The sequence below is a fragment of the Pseudophryne corroboree genome, chromosome 9 (genome assembly GCF_028390025.1).
Source record: "Pseudophryne corroboree isolate aPseCor3 chromosome 9, aPseCor3.hap2, whole genome shotgun sequence".
Taxonomy (NCBI): domain Eukaryota; kingdom Metazoa; phylum Chordata; class Amphibia; order Anura; family Myobatrachidae; genus Pseudophryne; species Pseudophryne corroboree.
This window is the reverse complement of record NC_086452.1, coordinates 225,649,052-225,668,537: the sequence shown is the minus strand read 5'-3', so window position 1 is coordinate 225,668,537 and position 19,486 is coordinate 225,649,052. Positions and strand designations below refer to the sequence as shown.

The 19,486-nt window shown below is 44.5% G+C and overlaps 1 protein-coding gene across 2 annotated transcripts in view; it reads right to left on the bottom strand.

The window, feature by feature from the left end:
- NR5A2 (nuclear receptor subfamily 5 group A member 2) overlaps positions 1 to 19,486 on the bottom strand; it is a 186,379-nt gene that overhangs the window by 33,800 nt on the left and 133,093 nt on the right. For both annotated transcript variants that reach the window (XM_063940136.1, XM_063940135.1), the window contains exons 5-6: positions 18,876 to 18,995; positions 7,240 to 7,387 (exon numbers count right to left, since the gene is read on the bottom strand). In XM_063940136.1, the coding sequence (XP_063796206.1) occupies positions 7,240 to 7,387; positions 18,876 to 18,995 (268 nt within the window). The remainder of the gene's footprint in view (positions 1 to 7,239; positions 7,388 to 18,875; positions 18,996 to 19,486) is intronic.

Below are 19,486 nucleotides of genomic sequence, written 5' to 3'. Positions count from 1 at the left end.
GTCCTCATAAATCTTGCCTCAATGCTAATGTTGGGCTCCTTTTTTTTATCAAAATGCATCTTATTTGCATTGCTGTGTGGCTAGGATGCACAAGCAGATTCTGCTGATTAAAATAATATGTAGCATGCCTATGAGACTGTGGCTGTATCTGCTTATGAAATGCTACACACAGAATATAGGCATGCCACATATCATTTTAATCAGCAGAAGCTGCTGATGCCCCTAGGCATATCAAATGCCCTAGGCAATTGCCTAGTTTGCCTATGCCTATGGCCGGCTTTGCTGGGGACTTCGTAAGGACCATGGGGATTATACCAAAGCTCCCAAACGGGCGGGAGAGTGCGGATGACTCTGCAGCACCAATTGAGAGAACTCCAGGTCCTCCTCAGCCAGGGTATCAATTTTGTAGAATTTTACAAACGTATTTGCTCCTGACCAAGTAGCTGCTCGGCAAAGTTGTAAAGCCGAGACCCCTCGGGCAGCCGCCCAAGATGAGCCCACCTTCCTTGTGGAGTGGGCATTTACAGATTTTTGGCTGTGGCAGGCCTGCCACAGAATGTGCAAGCTGAATTGTACTACAAATCCAACGAGCAATAGTCTGCTTAGAAGCAGGAGCACCCAGCTTGTTGGGTGCATACAGGATAAACAGCGAGTCAGATTTTCTGACTCCAGCCGTCCTGGAAACATATATTTTCAGGGCCCTGACAACGTCTAGCAACTTGGAGTCCTCCAAGTCCCTAGTAGCCGCAGGCACCACAATAGGTTGGTTCAGGTGAAACGCTGAAACCACCTTAGGGAGAAACTGAGGACGAGTCCTCAATTCCGCCCTGTCCGAATGGAAAATCAGATAAGGGCTTTTACAGGATAAAGCCGCCAATTCTGACACGCGCCTGGCCCAGGCCAGGGCCAACAGCATGACCACTTTCCATGTGAGATATTTTAACTCCACAGATTTAAGTGGTTCAAACCAATGTGACTTTTGGAACCCAAAAAACTACATTGAGATCCCAAAGTGCCACTGGAGGCACAAAAGGAGGCTGTATATGCAGTACCCCTTTTACAAACGTCTGAACTTCAGGGACTGAAGCTAGTTCTTTTTGGAAGAAAATTGACAGGGCCGAAATTTGAACCTTAATGGACCCCAATTTCAGGCCCATAGACACTCCTGTTTGCAGGAAATGTAGGAATCGACCCAGTTGAATTTCCTCCGTCGGGCCTTACTGGCCTCGCACCACGCAACATATTTTCGCCAAATGCGGTGATAATGTTTTGCGGTTACATCCTTCCTGGCTTTGATCAGGATAGGGATGACTTCATCCGGAATGCCTTTTTTCCTTCAGGATCCGGCGTTCAACCGCCATGCCGTCAAACGCAGCCGCGGTAAGTCTTGGAACAGACAGGGTCCTTGTTGGAGCAGGTCCCTTCTTAGAGGTAGAGGCCACGGATCCTCCGTGAGCATCTCTTGAAGTTCCGGTTACCAAGTCCTTCTTGGCCAATCCGGAGCCACGAATATAGTGCTTACTCCTCTCCATCTTATCAATCTCAGTACCTTGGGTATGAGAGGCAGAGGAGGGAACACATACACTGACTGGTACACCCACTGTGTTACCAGAGCGTCTACAGCTATTGCCTGAGGGTCCCTTGACCTGGCGCAATACCTGTCGAGTTTTTCCCAACGGTTTATAATCATGTGGAAGACTTCTGGGTGAAGTCCCCACTCTCCCGGGTGGAGGTCGTGCTGAGGAAGTCTGCTTCCCAGTTGTCCACTCCCGGAATGAATACTGCTGACAGTGCTATCACATGATTTTCCGCCCAGCGAAGAATCCTTGCAGCTTCTGCCATTGCCCTCCTGCTTCTTGTGCCACCCTGTCTGTTTACGTGGGTGACTGCCGTGATGTTGTCCGACTGGATCAACACCGGCTGACCTTGAAGCAGAGGTCTTGCTAAGCTTAGAGCATTGTAAATGGCCCTTAGCTTCAGGATATTTATGTGAAGTGATGTCTCCAGGCTTGACCATAAGCCCTGGATATTCCTTCCCTGTGTGACTGCTCCCCAGCCTCGCAGGCTGGCATCCGTGGTCACCAGGACCCAGTCCTGAATGCCGAATCTGCGGCCCTCTAGAAGATGAGCACTCTGCAACCACCACAGGAGGGACACCCTTGTCCTTGGTGACAGGGTTATCCGCTGATGCATCTGAAGATGCGACCCGGACCATTTGTCCAGCAGGTCCCACTGGAAAGTTCTTGCGTGGAATCTGCCGAATGGGATTGCTTCGTAGGAAGCCACCATTTTACCCAGAACCCTTGTGCATTGATGCACTGAGACTTGGCTCGGTTTTAGGAGGTTCCTGACTAGCTCGGATAACTCCCTGGCTTTCCCCTCCGGGAGAAACACCTTTTTCTGGACTGTGTCCAGGATCATCCCTAGGAATAGAAGACAAGTCGTCGGAACCAGCTGCGATTTTGGAATATTGAGAATCCAATCGTGCTGCCGCAACACTACCTGAGATAGTGCTACCCCGACCTCCAACTGTTCCCTGGATCTTACCCTTATCAGGGAATCGTCCAAGTAAGGGATAACTAAAATTCCCTTCCTTCGAAAGAATATCATCATTTCGGCCATTACCTTGGTAAAGACCCGGGGTGCCGTGGACCATCCATACGGCAGCGTCTGAACTGATAGTGACAGTTCTGTACCATAAACCTGAGGTACCCTTGGTGAGAAGGGTAAATTTTGACATGAAGGTAAGCATCCTTGATGTCCCGAGACATCATGTAGTCCCCTTCTTCCAGGTTCGCAATCACTGCTCTGAGTGACTCAATCTTGAATTTGAACCTCTGTATGTAAGTGTTCAAAGATTTTAGATTTAGAATCGGTCTCACCGAGCCGTCCGGCTTCGGTACCACAACAGTGTGGAATAATACCCCGTTCCCTGTTGCAGGAGGGGTACCTTGATTATCACCTGCTGGGAATACAGCTTGTGAATGGCTTCCAAAACTGTCTCCCTGTCAGAAGGAGACATCGGTAAAGCCGACTTTAGGAAAACGGCGAGGGGGAGACGTCTCGAATTCTAATTTGTACCCCTGAGATATCACCTGAAGGATCCAGGGGTCTACTTGCGAGTGAGCCCACTGCGCGCTGAAATTCATTGAGACGGGCCCCCTACCGTGCCTGATTCTGCTTGTAAAGCCCCAGCGTCATACTGAGGGCTTGGCAGAGGCGGGAGAGGGTTTCTGTTCCTGGGAACTGGCTGTGCAGCCTTTTTCCTCTCCCTCTGTCACGGGGCAGAAATGAGGAACATTTTGCCCGCTTGTCCACGAAAAGACTGCGCCTGATAATACGGGGTCTTCTCATGTTGAGAGGCGATCTGGGGTACAAACGTGGATTTCCCAGCTGTTGCCGTGGCCACCAGGTCTGAAAGACCGACCCCAAATAACTCCTCCCCTTATTAAGGCAATACTTCCAAATGCCGTTTGGAATACGCATCACCTGACCACTGACGTGTCCATAACCCTCTACTGGTAGAAATGGACAACGCACTTAGACTTGATGCCAGTCGGCAAATATTCCGCTGTGCATCACGCATATATAGAAATGCATCTTTTAAATGCTCTATAGGCAAAAATATACTGTCCCTATCTAGGGTATCAATATTTTCAGTCAGGGAATCCGACCACGCCAACCCAGCACTGCACATCCAGGCTGAGGCGATTGCTGGTCGCAGTATAACACCAGTATGTGTGTAAATACATTTTAGGATACCCTCCTGCTTTCTATCAGCAGGATCCTTAAGGGCGGCCATCTCAGGAGAGGGTAGAGCCCTTACAAGCGTGTGAGCGCTTTATCCACCCTAGGGGGTGTTTCCCAATGCACCCTAACCTCTGGCGGGAAAGGATATAATGCCAATAACATTTTAGAAATTATCAGTTGTTATCGGGGGAAAACCACGCATCATCACACACCTCATTTAATTTCTCAGATTCAGGAAAACTACAGGTAGTTTTTCCTCACCGAACATAATACCCCTTTTTGGTGGTACTCGTATTATCAGAAATGTGTAAAACATTTTTCATTGCCTCAATCATGTAACGTGTGGCCCTACTGGAAGTCACATTTGTCTCTTCACCGTCGACACTGGAGTCAGTATCCGTGTCGGCGTCTATATCTGCCATCTGAGGTAACGGGCGCTTTAGAGCCCCTGACGGCCTATGAGACGTCTGGACAGGCACAAGCTGAGTAGCCGGCTGTCTCATGTCAACCACTGTCTTTTATACAGAGCTGACACTGTCACGTAATTCCTTCCAACAGTTCATCCACTCAGGTGTCGACCCCCTAGGGGGTGACATCACTATTACAGGCAATCTGCTCCGTCTCCACATCATTTTTCTCCTCATACATGTCGACACCAACGTACCGACATACAGCACACACACAGGGAATGCTCTGATAGAGGACAGGACCCCACTAGCCCTTTGGGGAGACAGAGGGAGAGTTTGCCAGCACACACCAAAGCGCTATATATATACAGGGATAACCTTATATAAGTGTTTTTTCCCCTTATAGCTGCTGTATTGTTAATACTGCGCCTAATTAGTGCCCCCCTCTCTTTTTTAACCCTTTCTGTAGTGTAGTGACTGCAGGGGAGAGCCAGGGGAGCTTCCCTCCAACGGAGCTGTGAGGGAAAATGGCGCCAGTGTGCTGAGGAGATAGGCTCCGCCCCTTTTTCGCTGACTTTTCTCCTGCTTTTTTATGGATTCTGGCAGGGGTTAAAATTCATCCATATAGCCCTGGGGGCTATATGTGATGTATTTTCGCCAGCCAAGGTGTTTTTATTGCTGCTCAGGGCGCCCCCCCCTAGCGCCCTGCACCCTCAGTGACCGAAGTGTGAAGTGTGCTGAGGAGCAATGGCGCACAGCTGCAGTGCTGTGCGCTACCTTGGTGAAGACAGGATGTCTTCTGCCGCCGATTTTCCGGACCTCTTCTGTCTTCTGGCTCTGTAAGGGGGCCGGCGGCGCGGCTCTGGGACCCATCCATGGCTGGGCCTGTGATCGTCCCTCTGGAGCTAATGTCCAGTAGCCTAAGAAGCCCAATCCACTCTGCACGCAGGTGAGTTCGCTTCTTCTTCTCCCCTTAGTCCCTCGATGCAGTGAGCCTGTTGCCAGCAGGTCTCACTGAAAATAAAAAACCTAAACTAAAACTTTCACTAAGAAGCTCAGGAGAGCCCCTAGTGTGCACCCTTCTCGTTCGGGCACAGAGATCTAACTGAGGCTTGGAGGAGGGTCATAGGGGGAGGAGCCAGTGCACACCAGATAGTCCTAAAGCTTTCTTTAGATGTGCCCAGTCTCCTGCGGAGCCGCTATTCCCCATGGTCCTTACGGAGTCCCCAGCATCCACTTAGGACGTTAGAGAAAATGGTGTTCCTTCTCTCTCCTTGTGGTAGTATGCAAGCAGTGGGTGTTATTATAACGTATTTCCTTATCAGTCACAAATGTCTGAAAATCCCAGTATTTATTCTGGGTTGTTTTGTCAGTCTCTGCCTGACCCTCCTTTCACACAGACAAGCAAATTACCGGGTCAAGAATTTCTACACAGTCATTTGCAGATCAACATCGGTATTTTGTCTGTGTGAAATGGTCAACCCAGGTCGAAATTCCCGGGTCTCCAACCCTGGTAAATTCCTGGGTCGAAGCCACACAGAAAAAGGACCCGTGTTTTTCGGCAAATTACCGTGTAGATCTTCTTCACCCGTGAATTTGTCTTTTTGTGTGAAAGGAGTATTAGCAGATCTTTCTGGTCTCAATCCCTGCAGGCAGCTCCCACTCCTCCCCACTTCTTCTTGTTAACACACATGCTGTGCTTAGAAGTTCTGTACAACAGCCCAGTACTGTATGGTTTAATTTTTAATGTATTAATGGTTATTTGATGATAGCCATTCAGATGTGAGAGGGCTGTATTTACGACTGGATATGACAGCCTACTGCTGTGTGTCTCAGCTTGCTAACAACAAGCACATATATTCCAGCATATGAGGGGTTAATGAGGGGCACTGGAAAGCTTCCCCATTTTGGCAGAGAAGCAGTGATTGCACTTTCAGTATGCCATGTACAATAGGGGCAAAAAGAAAGTGAAATATAGAGGCAACCTTTCACGCCAGTGTTACACTGGCATGTAAAAGAAGAATTTATATCGCTGGAGGGGTGACATTTTCTGGCACATGAAATATTAATAAATACTGTATCAAGTCAACAAAGTTATGCTGCAGAAAGCAGCAAAATTAAAAGAAACACTTTCTGCAAAAATATAAGGTGAATAATGATAAAGATATCCCTAGGTTTCTTAACGTGCACAAAGGTTAATATTATCTGACTCGGGTTAATCTATCTAAGAATGTATTTTGAAGTTTGGTAGGGAACGAGAGCACCCAAAGGAAACCCACTCAAACAATGGTAAAACATATAAAAGGACTGTGGTTGGGAATTGAACTCATGACCACAGTGCTAAGAGGCAGCAAAACTTAGACTTCAATTTTGTTCTGTATATAAACTAGTCCAGTGTCCAGAATGGCCAAATGTCTTACTATAAAGCACAAGTGATATAAATATATGTAGAAATTCCTGTAAATATTATAGATATAAACATTGGGTTCTTAAGTTTGACAAGTTTGTATGTCATCATTATAATATTACATAGGAAAATGTGTCTATTGCTGTCATATTTATAGATATTGGAAGTCATCTAGGAGATCCATCACCTGTATAAACTCAGACTGCCTGCAGCTTTGTATATTTATATTGTCACAAAACTCTTCACACTTTTACCCTTAAAATTTACCCGTATAATTTACAGTAAGGGGTACATTACCCTGTTTTTATTAATAATGAGAAGCCAAGCTCAGACACATTTATTTTTTCATATATAAATGTCATTCTTCCCAACATTGCAATAAACCACAACACATTTCTCTATCCCCCCCACCCCCAAAATAACAGCAAGTTACAAATATGTAAACACATCTCTAATGAAAAAGAACTGAATCCAGGTTCTCTGTGATTTCTTCATATTGCCATAAAGATGTCCCTAGCTCCGATATGATGTGTACCCTGGATATGACATCTATGTGAATTAAATGTAAAATACTCTATACATCATTATTTTCAGGTCTTACAGCTTGTAGTTGCTAACAAAGACACTAATGTTATCTTGTCTATAAAGAGTAAGGTTGATTGTTCCAACACCTACCAAGGCTGAAGAGCACCAGGAATTTCAGACACACAAACTCTCTAAGGTCGAACTGCAGTGATCGTAGTTTGGACACCAGGTCCTGTGCATGGCTCATGAGGTTGTTTAATGTGGTACCAGCCTGTGTGACAATGACAGAGTAATCCACCTGAAAGAGGAAACGCATAGTTCAGTGAACATTGATAGAAATTACAATCAGCAATTTTGTTGAACAAGAGGTCCTGCAGTGGGCAGATATCAGTAGATGGGGTTACTGTAAATATATGGTACTGCCGGCGCCAATACTCACATGGTTATTATTAAAAGTATTTATTTGTGAAAAGCAAAGTGGTGTATGTATGGCTGTATAAAACAGAGGTATCGCTGTTAATGGAAATGATTACTAATACTAAAGCAGTGTGTGTGTGTGTGTGTGTGTGTGTGTGTGTGTGTGTGTGTGTGTGTGTGTGTGTACGTACGTGTCTGTGTGTGTGAGTGTACGTGTCTGTGTGTGTGAGTGTACGTGTCTGTGTGTGTTTGTATGTGTTGTTTTTTATAGAGTACTGTTACTGCATTCATGTTTAGAAAATGTTTCATTATTTTAGAGGCATGGTCAACACAGGGGCCACGTCCATGTTCTGCACTATTATTAAGGAGCAATATGAACATATTTAGAGTTCAGCTGTGCAGAACAATTGCAGGATTTCTGGTGTCGTGGTGTGATTTAGGTAAGAGGTATACTGAGAAATAGAGTTAAATAAACATAATAAAACATGATATAAATACAAGGATTTTTTTTTGACTGACAAAAAAAAAAAATAACTCCATCCTGTATCTGTGAGGAATATAAATCCCTGTATTAGCGTGTTATGATGCTACAAGCAACGTGGCAGATCTCACATGTAATGACAGATGTATTCAAAACCAAGCTGCTCTCAATACCTGTACATAAACTAAGTGATCTCTTTGTATACATAGTATAGCACAAAATAAGCTACTGTTAGCAGTAAATGTGTTAATACTACAATATATTAAGGGGCTAATGCAGAGACAGAAGTAAATCGAGTGTACATTGGGCCTATTTCTGATGTGGGTGGCAGAGCCAGGTTTAGACCTGATGGGGCCCTAGGCAAGATACCAGTCTGAGACCCCCCTTCTTCCAGCAATCCATAGCATTACATTCTCATTCTGATTGTGAGCGGCATCACAGAAGTACCTTGGACCATGCGTAGTGCGATCGCCGGGCGTGCACAGTCTACCAATAATAGCTCAGTTGCATGAACATCGTCATTGCGTACAAATCTGAATCAAGCCCTAGGTCATTAGGCCTTAGAAGTTAATAGGCTGCATTCTCAGGATTATTGCTTCAGGACCTTGTATTTTTTGGACTGGACAGGATCTGGGTGCATAGATGAGTGTGTAAAGGAGACTGCAATTCCACCTCATACAGCAGATGAAAACTGGGCATGGGCCTGAATCTATACAAAGATATTTAGATCTGTAAATCCAGGACGCATTGCATCCCTACTCTAATCCTGACAGTAACCCATGCCTAACCCCAAACCTCACCCTAACCATAACCCCTAGCCCTAATACCCTAACCCTGAAGCTTACTCAGACAGACTGTTAGATCCATACTGCTGGATCAAGGAAGTCTGTGTCTGATGATGCAGACCCTGGGCTCGGCACGCCTACGCCCCTGTTTAGTAGAATAGTCCCGGTTACCGCCTCCCAAACGCAGCAGATGACAATCATGCTGAGGCTAAGTGGGTACTGAGAGTGATCACATATGAGCCACTCTGCACATGCACAGTACGGGGCAGGTTCCTGTGCAGACTCAGAAACATCAGATTAGTATAAACCATCAGACTTACATACGAATCATAATCAGGCCCATCGCTTCAAAGAAAAATGGAAAAAAATATCTATATTCTTAAATATACAGGACTGCAAGCATCTAAAGACATTCCCGCATCTACGTGTGCAGCGTATGAACCTGGTTTTATGGAATGCAACATCATCAGTAAGTACTTACACCTGCCCATTATTACGTGCAAATTATACACCTCCAAACAGATATATTTGGTCATCCAGGTCTGAATAACACGCACGTGAATGAAAATTCCCTGACTGTGCACTTTGCCCAAGTAAGGACAGACACCCATCTCCAGTTACATCTCTTTGGTCCTAATTGAAGATGCATTGCCCATACTTTGCTTGGCCCATTTATGGAGCATTTTGGAGCATGCACAATGTGAAAAGATGCTGGATACACTGTGCAAGTGGAAGTACACATTTTTTGCGTATGCCCCAAGATGTGTGAATTTATTATTATTATTATTATTTTTATTATTATGATCATCATGTTCATTATTGTTATTATTTTATTTTACATAAGAAAAGAATGACCAAGGTAAAAGAACATAATTTGCCTTTTAATAAAATTAACAGAATTCCTCACTGACATCAAATATTATTATCTACGGCAGGGGTTACCTATCCTGTATAACATCATTGTATCTATCTAGCTTACCTCTTTATTTGCAATAAATGAGCAATTTAAATCCTACTTTTTTTTTCACTTTTGCAATTTTAGACACTGACATTTTTTTCTCCTTAATTACTCAAGAGAGTCCATGCAAGCAGACCTAACAACCACAAACAATCAGTGCGTTTAATATCTGCAGCCGCAGCAGTATATAATGGTTATCTCTCTCACCTGTCACTCAGTCAGACCAAAGTAGATGAATTTTTTATATGTATTGATGGCTAATTTCCATAATTATGTACGCCAGCCTCTCCCGCAGCATGAGTGGGGGTTGCCTGGAGATTTTTTTTGCAACAATTTGCAATTAAAAACAGGGACCAATCTAATTAATAGCTCTATTTTTATTTTTCTATGCAGAAATTGCTAGGTTTAGAGAAACTGTACTTTGTGACCTGGAGAGATTATTTGGATCAAAATGGTGATGTAAAATTATTATCACAAAAGAATCCCATAGGAAGAAAATTAAAAGTAGGGAAAATTATAATGTTGCTGAAAGTTTTATATATAGTTTATTTCGCTTGCACATTTAAATATTTAATGTATACCGGTAATATACAAAAACTGAATGTGTTAAAAAAAAACACTGTACAGAGTTGCACTGAATAGATTCTCAATGCAGTCTTGTAGATTATAATTTTAAGATCTAGTTGAGGTTACTGCCTTCATTTCCAGAGTGCACAGCTTAGATAAAACAGGTGTCCGAGTGGTAAGACCATTGTTCTGGGAAGTGTGTATATCACCACTATTTACATACAGTCAGATACGGAGAAAATGGGAATATGTTCAACTCTGCACCAGCCCCTATAGATGTGATATCCGGATGATAAGTCGAAAGTCCTTTGGTTGACAGTAAATAGGTCGACCACTATTGGTCGACATGGGAAAAAGGTCAACACGGTACAGATCAATAATTTTTTTTTTTACTTTTCCATTCTTTACCATCCACGTAGACTACGATTGGGAATAGTAACCTGTGCCGAGCGCAGTGGAAGTGGAGCGAGGCACCTTGCCCGCAGCATGGCGAGCAAAGCGAGTCATGCAAGGGTACACAGTACACTAATTGGGGTTCTAGGTCTTGTTACACAAAAAAAAAACACCAAAAAAAAAAAGTTTACCTTTCCATGGTGTCAACCTGTCCCGTGTCAACCTTTCACTGTGCCCAGGGGCGGATCCAGAAGAAAATGATAGGGGGGGGGCACCATGGAAGGGGCAAGTACATTTGTGTGCGGCTTCGGTGCATGTGAGGTGGCACTTTTTATACAATGCCCACAGTTGTAGCGCTCATTATGCAATGTCCACTATACTGGTAGTGCCCCTTATATAGACCCCATAGTAGTGGTGCCCCTTATGCAATGCCCGTATTGCCCCCAGTAGTAATGTTGCCTGTAGTAATGCCCCCAGTCATTTAGCGCCCTAGTAGTTATGCCCCCAGTGGTAATGCCCCTGCAGTTAAGACCCCAGTAGTTTACCCCCCCTTTAGTTTAGCCTCCCATTGGTAATGCCCCCAGTAGTTTGCCTGCTTGTAGTTTAGCCCCTGTAGTTATGCCCCCCTTGTAGTTTAGCCCCCAGTAGTAATGCCCCCAGTAGTTTGGCCCCTGTAGTTATCCCCCAGTAGTTTGGCCCCTGTAGTTATGCCCCCAGTAGTTTGGCCCCCCTGTAGTTTAGCCCCCAAGTAGTAATGCCCCTGTAGTTACACCGCCAGTAGTAATGCCCTCCTGTAGTATGCCCCCAGTAGTTAGCCCCTTTGTAGTTGGCCCCCAGTAATAATGTCCCCCAGTAGTTTGCCCCCAGTAGGTGCCCCCCAGTAATAATGTCCCCCAGTAGTTTGACCCCAGTAGATGCCCCCCAGTAATAATGTCCTCCAATAGTTTGCCCCCAGTAGTAATGCCCCCTAGGAGTTTTCCCCCAATAGATGACCCCCCAGTAGTAATGCCCCCAGTAGATGCCCCCCCAGTAATAATGCCCCCAGTAGTAATGCCCCCAAGTAGTAATGCCCCTTGTTGATGCCCCCAGTAGTAATGCCCCCAGTAGATGCTCCCCCAGTAAAAATGCCCCCAGTAGTAATGCCCCCCCACCCAGTAGTAATGTCCCTTGTTGATGCCCCCAGTAGTAATGTCCCCCCCTAGTTTGCCCCCAGTAGATGCCCCCGCTGCACTGAGGTAGAGAAAAGAGAACATACTTACCAAGCCACGTTCCCGCTTCCAGACCGCTGCAGTACTCCTCCTCCTGGCGTCCTCTCCTCAGCACTATGAGAGAGAAGTCATGACTGACGTCTCTCCCATAGCGCACGCCGCACAGTGACAGCGCCGGAGGCAGGAGCTCAGTACTGAGCTCCTGCCTCCGGCTGCCGCTGTGCAGGGAGACAGGCGCCCGCTGGTAACACAATCTCAGCGGGCGCCCGTCATCTCCCTGTGCGGCGTCGGGGGGGACGGGGGGACGGAGGGACTGGGGACGGAGGCACAAACGACAGGGGGGGCACGGGCCCGAGTGCCCCCCCCTGGATCCGCCACTGACTATGCCAACCATTTCCCATGTCGACCATGTCCATGTCGACCAATAGTGGTCGATCTGTTGACTATTGACCTTATCCAGGTTGACCCATTGATCCATAACCATACATGTTGCTGTCCTTAAGTCTACAACAAATGTTTTTTTAAATATAATTAATGGTGAAACTGCCTATGTTTAGACGTGATCAGTAAAATGCAAAGACTGAGAACATGTATAATCTGCAGAATTCCAGTAGTAGAAATAACATACCGGTGTTTTGGTGTAATTCATTGTAATGGGAGCCAGCCGCGATGTGTATGCATGTGGCATGCCGCAATGCATTTGCATGCGATCCCACTACAGCACGCTGCTATACGCGGCAATGCTGTAGCGGGACACATCTTTGGTGTCCACCAGATGGTCGACAGGCAATCGGTTGACAGGATCAAAATCAACAGTTATATGGTCAACATAGACTTAGGTCTACAGTGCCAAACCTAACCCTCCAAGTGCCTACCACTACCCCTACCCATAGTGCCTAAACCTAACTGTCCCTCTCCAGCAGCCTAAACCTAGCCCTCCCCAAAGTGCTTAACTCTAGCCCTCATGAAAGAATGTGTCAACCTTCCTATGTCAGCCATTTGCATGTCAACTTTTTGAAACTGTCGAACTTAGTACATGTCGATTATTTAACTGTCGACCTTTTGACCCCCATCAACCTTTTGGCCATGTCAACCTTTTGGCCTGTCAACCATCTGGTGTCAACCTATTTGCTATCTACAGTATTTACTGTCTATGTTCCATCCAGACACCAGGAGTAAGATTAGTAAATGTACAGTGATATCTGATAACATGTCACAATTCTGAGTATTTTGAATGGCACAGATTTGGTATGTTTTATTCCTGCAATACTGACCCATTCACTCATATAACTAGTTAACAATACATCATCGGGTCACTGATTCTTTGTGCTGTCAATCCCTTGCTGCTCATATATACAGGCACATTAACCCTATGATGGTGTCAGTCTGAACTGGTTTACTGACTTACATGTCTGAACTGGTTTACTTTGCTTTTCCATTGGACCAATCTCTTAACACATAAAGCTGAAACGTTAGATTAGTTTGCTTCCATACGGGATCGACCTTTAACCCTGTGGGTATGTCACTGCGCCCATGTGTTATTGACCCTTTACCTCATTATATATACCGGTATCTCTGTCATTAAATTTCTTTTCAATAGGACCCACCCTTTGAGCCCATAAACATGTCAAAGTCAGAAGGTCATCCTAAGTTCTGCCTGTGAAATGTAAGCATGAAAACAGGTGACAAGTTCAGTGTGTCGGTGACAGCTGTGACAATGTGCACCTGTTGTGATGCTGTATAAGTGTGTCCAGGAATAGCCGTGGCAAGTTAGTGCATATCATTGTAACTAAATTCTGTTGTATGTGTGTGCATGTACTGGCTCTCAAGTACACACCGATGTGTTTTATGAATGTTTACTTGCCCATGAGACTGCACTGTTCCTCTGTAATATTATAAATATAAAGTGTGTTTGCACTGAGAAACCACATAATTTTCACTTGTACTTCTGCCAATGCAAGCATGTGATGTGTATTATTGTGCCCTCAATATTATCTAGGGCAATTCCATTTTATAGAGTGATACAAATGTTTCTGCATTGCCCACTTATTTTCTAGCTGCAATATCACTGTGCTCTGCTAAGTAGCAGGCATTAAAGGCATCTTAAAACTGCAAGTCACTCACTCAAACTTACTTGCAGTGAGATATTAAGTGAGAAAAGCAGAAACAAACAATGATCACATTGAACTGGAACCATTTGTCTGTTTTCACCAGAGGGAGGGTTTTTGCTATTTAACAAAGGCTACCACCAATGGTTGATACCACTGGAAGTTATTAGTTTCCCGGCGGTCAGGATACAGATGCCTGAATCCCAACAGCCAAGAGAAACCTGGTGGTCGGAATCCCGAACGGGCCCGGAATCTCCACTAAGGGGTGGTCCATGCCATCCCCCAAGGAGGAATAAATTATTGTGGCAAGCAAAGCTAACTACTGGGCCCAAAGCGTGCTCGCCGTTGGAATTCCACCTGTTAGGATTCCGGCGTCGGTCTGATGACCACCGAGATCCCGACCGTCGGGATCCCATACTGAATCCGATATCACTACAGTCCTTCAATCACGGAGATTGCGATAGTGGGGATCTGAACAAGAGATAAATGCTTTATTTGTAATATAAAGCATTTTCCCTTCTTTAAATATAATAGAGTACATGGGGTATGGGTCGTTGGGTCGACCCAACTTAGGTCGACACTCATTAGGTCGACCACTGAAGGTCGACATTGCCATTAGGTCGACATGCATTAGGTCGACATGGGTGTTAGGACGACATGTACTAGGTCGACAGGTCAAAAATTTGACATGAGTTTTTTGACTGTTTTTGGTGTGGTTTTCTCCGTAAAGTGACGGGGAACTCAAATTAGTGCACCGTGTCCCCTCGCATGGCTTGCGAACTTCGGGCAAGGTGACTCGCTCCGCTACCGCTTCATTCGGCACAGGTTACCGTTCTAATCGTAGTCCACATGGATCATTAAGTATGAAAAAAAAATTAAAAAAGAAAATGTGAAAACTCATGTCGACCTTTTGACCTGTCGACCTAGTAAATGTCGACCTAACGGCCATGTCGATCTAATGCATGTTGACCTAATGGCAATGTCGACCTTTGGTGGTCGACCTAATGAGTGTCGACCTAAGTTGGGTAGACCTAATGACCGTATCCCAGTACATGTTCATTTCTACATAAATTGTATGTATGTATGTATGTATGTATGTATGTATGTATATATATATATATATATATGTATATATATATGTATGTTCGTATGTTTATACATATAGTAGAAAAAACTGAGGCACTGAGACTGTAAATAAATATGTATTATCACATCACCAAACCACCGGCATTTCGGGGGCCCACACGCTCCTTTGTCAAGGTGTAAACAGCTGTAACCATCTTAGGGTGATGGCAGGAATGCTTACAACTGCTTACTGCTGTTACCGATACTACAATGGTGATGTTGTGTATTCTTATATTGTGGAAGAGATGGCATATGATTTAGTCATCATGTTTTATTAAAGCACTTTTTTGGATTTAATGAAAGTGCTAGTATCTCCACTATATCTATATGCTCCTGGCATTGCCAGGTGATGCATGAGCAGAAGGGTCCCGGACTGGTCAGCTAGACTGATGATGCTCAGCTCCCCCCTGGCGATATCCCTATGCAGCAATTGCTGCTGACACTGGGCTGCAGCGCCATCCAAAAGCTGCAGGGGGGAGCTGGCCAGGACATATGAACATACATGCGAAGTTGTATGTTACATGTCCTGGTTTCCTTCCCCGGGAAACGGCAGCCACTGCAGCATGGCACACACTGCTCAGCCTGTCAATCGTCATTTAGCTCGCCCCCGGATTCCCATTGGCTGGTTTCACAGGAGTCCGGGGGCGGGCTAAATGACGATTGACAGGCTGAACAGTATATTCCTGAGTAACGTACTGTGGTGGCTGCTGATCCCCAGGGAAGTTAGCCAGGACAAATGTTACATACAACTTCACATGTATGTTCAGAGTCAGCCCTAACCAATATGATGCCCTAGGCAAGGTTTTGGCTGGTGCCCCGTAGCACCGTCGCTAGTTCGGCCTCTGACCCTGCGCAACTTTCCCAGCACCATTACCCCTCACCCACAGCAGTCCTCATTTTGGTGTTCCTACCCCCTATATTTTAAATTGGAACAGTGCGCACATTCAGCGCACAGCCCAAAAAGGGGTGTGTCCTTGCTGCAAAGGGGCATGGCCACACAATAGTACCCCCAATTCAAATTACGCCACACAGTAGTGCAACTTTATTCACATTTTATCATGTGATAGTGTCCCTAATTCACTTTACATCACACAATAGAACCACTTTACCTTATAAACGTTACTCTTCACAGTAGTGCCCCTTATTCACATTACATCACACTGAATTGCTCCTTATTCACATTACACCACACCATATTGCTCTTTTTTCACATTAGACCACACTGTAGTGCCCTTTCTATACGTTACGCCATACAGTAGAGCACCTTATACACATAATACCAACCAGTAATGCCACCTTACACATATGAAACACATTATTAATGTCCTTATAAACATAATGCACCTTACATATTATGCCAACCTTTATTAATGCCCTTATACACATAATGCCCCTTACATATATGCCGCTCATAAATACCCTTATACACATAATGACACACATAATGTCCCTTTCACATATGCCGCACATTATTAATGCATTTGTAAATATGATACACATGATGCCCCTTACACATATGCCAAACACTACTGCACAACCAACCCTCACGCACACAGCACTCACATTACCGCTAACACTGTTACCTCTGCCTCTGTTTAGATACAGATGTGTCCACATACATCTTGACTCAATACGCCATGCAGCAGGAGATGCCTGGAGTGAGTCAGCTGACAGCTCTGCTAACGTTGGGTGCCTTATTTGATGAAAATGCATCTTATTTGGATTACTAAGTGGCAAGTGCACAAGCAGCTTCTGCTGATTAAAATGATATGTGGCATGTTCTGTGTGCGACTGCTGATGTATCTGCATACGAAATGCTATGTTACAATTATTTTCGGGAATACACTTTAACGTAGCATTTCGTATGCAGATACAGCTACAGTCACATACAGAATATAGGCATGCCACATATCATTTTAATCAGCAGAAGCTGCTTGTGCCTCTAGGCATATAAAATGCCCTAAGCATTTTCCTAATATGCCTATGCCTATGGCCAGTTCTGTGTATGTTCATATTTCCTGGCTAGCTCACCCCTGCACACTTTGGACGTCGCTGCAGCCTAGGAGCAGCCACCGCCACTATTCCTATGTTAATTATGGCCAAAAATCTGTTTTGTGGGAAAAATCTGGATTTTGTTGCCAATGTTTCCCAACATGACATGGGTCAAACTACAGATCTCATTAACTGACCAGAGGGTAAATTTACTAAAGCTTCTAAAACAGAGAATTGGCGATGTTGCCCATAGCAACCAATCAGATGCAGCCTATCATTTTCTAAAAGGCAATAGAGAATTGATAGATAGTATCTGATTGATTGCTATGGGCATCAATAGAGAAATGATAGATAGTATCTGATTGATTGCTATGGGCATTTACCCCAAGATTCACCAGCCCAATTGCTCATATTCCAATTAATTTTGAAGGTAGATTAATTTATCTGCTTAGTTATTTTGGCTAAACACAAATAACGAAGTTGGGGTCACCAAGTTAAAAACAACTAATTTGAAAGCATAAAGCTCTTCATAATGTTTCTAACATAGGGGGTGAGTCAGACCTGATCGATGGGCTGCGGAGTGTATATTTGCCGTGCAAGTGTGCAATCGCATGTGTATGGCGAGCTGCTAAAAATCCCTCAGTCAGCTGCAAATCCATTCGCACTTCGCTCACCATTGAATGGTGCTGACGTCACACCCCCGCCCTGAAAACTCTTGGGAATGCCTGCGTTTTCCCTGACACTTCCAGAAAATGGACAGTTACCACCCACAAACGGCCTCTTCCTGTCAATCAGCATGCGAATGGCTGTGTGATTCGAATTTTCGCACCAGCCTGTCGCTGACCGGCGTTGCCTGTTGTTGATGGCCAACGCGCGTGCGCATTTCAGTGCATACGCATGTGCAGATAATCGCTGATCGCCAACACAGCAGCGCTCAGGTCTAAATCACCCCCATAATATCTTATTGGACTATCACCCAAAAATGTAAACATTGTGACAAAATGGTCATGGCCCTATCCATCGCCCTATCCACTGAACAGTGTCCATAATTTATCAAGGACCTGTACCCGTTTTTCCTTCAAAAATCGTGATCGTTCAGGTGGAAATGGGAGTGTTGAGGTTTATCAATTTGTTGATACTATATAGGTTCCAACTCTACTCAACTAATTGTATTAACTCTTTGGGAAATTTGAACCCAAAAGTAGGGCTTCATGTAGCATTGCTCCAGGGATTTTTTGATAAAATGCATTTTATTGCACTGTTTGTCAAAATAAATTCAAATTACTTTTTAAAAGCATACCCCAAATAAGTCACGTAGCAATGTCAGCAAACTGTAATCTTGTAACTGCATTTCTCTAAGGCTGGGTACACACTTGGTGATATGATATATTGTTCACATCGTCTAGTGTGTATTCACTATATCGATAACGATCGACACTCCCGTGGGTCATTAATGATGTCAAATATCTTTAGTTTTCACCTAGAAATCTAAAGATATTGTACAAGACTGGGTGTGGTCAGGTGTCGTCATCCAGTATAGCAAACAATATTGTTCAGTGTGTATGAACGATATAGTTTCCGGGTCAGAAATCTTGCACAATGTCATATCAGCAAGTGTGTACTCAGCCTAAGAGCCACTCTTTGATAAAAATAGGTTTAATCATAGCTGAAGAACACCAAACACTGCACTGTTCTAGCAGTCATCAATTGTGTAATATTATTTATCTATTAATCACAATAGCCAACACTTACCTGTTGGCCCGTCACTAGAAGTATAGAACCTTCCTTTCCATGTAGAACTTGCCGGAATATATGATCCAAAATTAGCAACTCACTCCAACAATTTTGCAAAAGCTTCATCTGATCATCTACCTGTTTGCCAAAGATAATAAGATAGAGTTAATGGAACTGATAATTGTTTTTACGTCATATACATGTAAATTTCCTGTAAATAACATAGTATGATCTATATTGCTCAAGAATTAGTTGATGGAAATTCAAATTGTGCTATGGGGGTCATTCCGAGTTGATCGCTCGCTAGCTACTTTTAGCAGCCGTGCAAACGCATAGTGGCCGCCCACAGGGGAGTGTATTTTCACTTTGCAAGATTGCGAACGCCTGTGCAGCTGAGCGGTACAAAAATATTTTGTGCAAAAGAAGACCAGCCCTGTAGTTACTTATTCTGTGCGATGATTGCAGTGATAAAGGTCCCGGAATTGACGTCAGATACCCGCCTGCAAACGCCTGGACACACCTGCGTTTTTCCAAACACTCCCAGAAAACGGTCAGTTGACACCCATAAACTCCCACTTCCTGTCAATCTCCTTGTGATCGGCTGTGCGAATGGAATTGTCGCTAGAAGC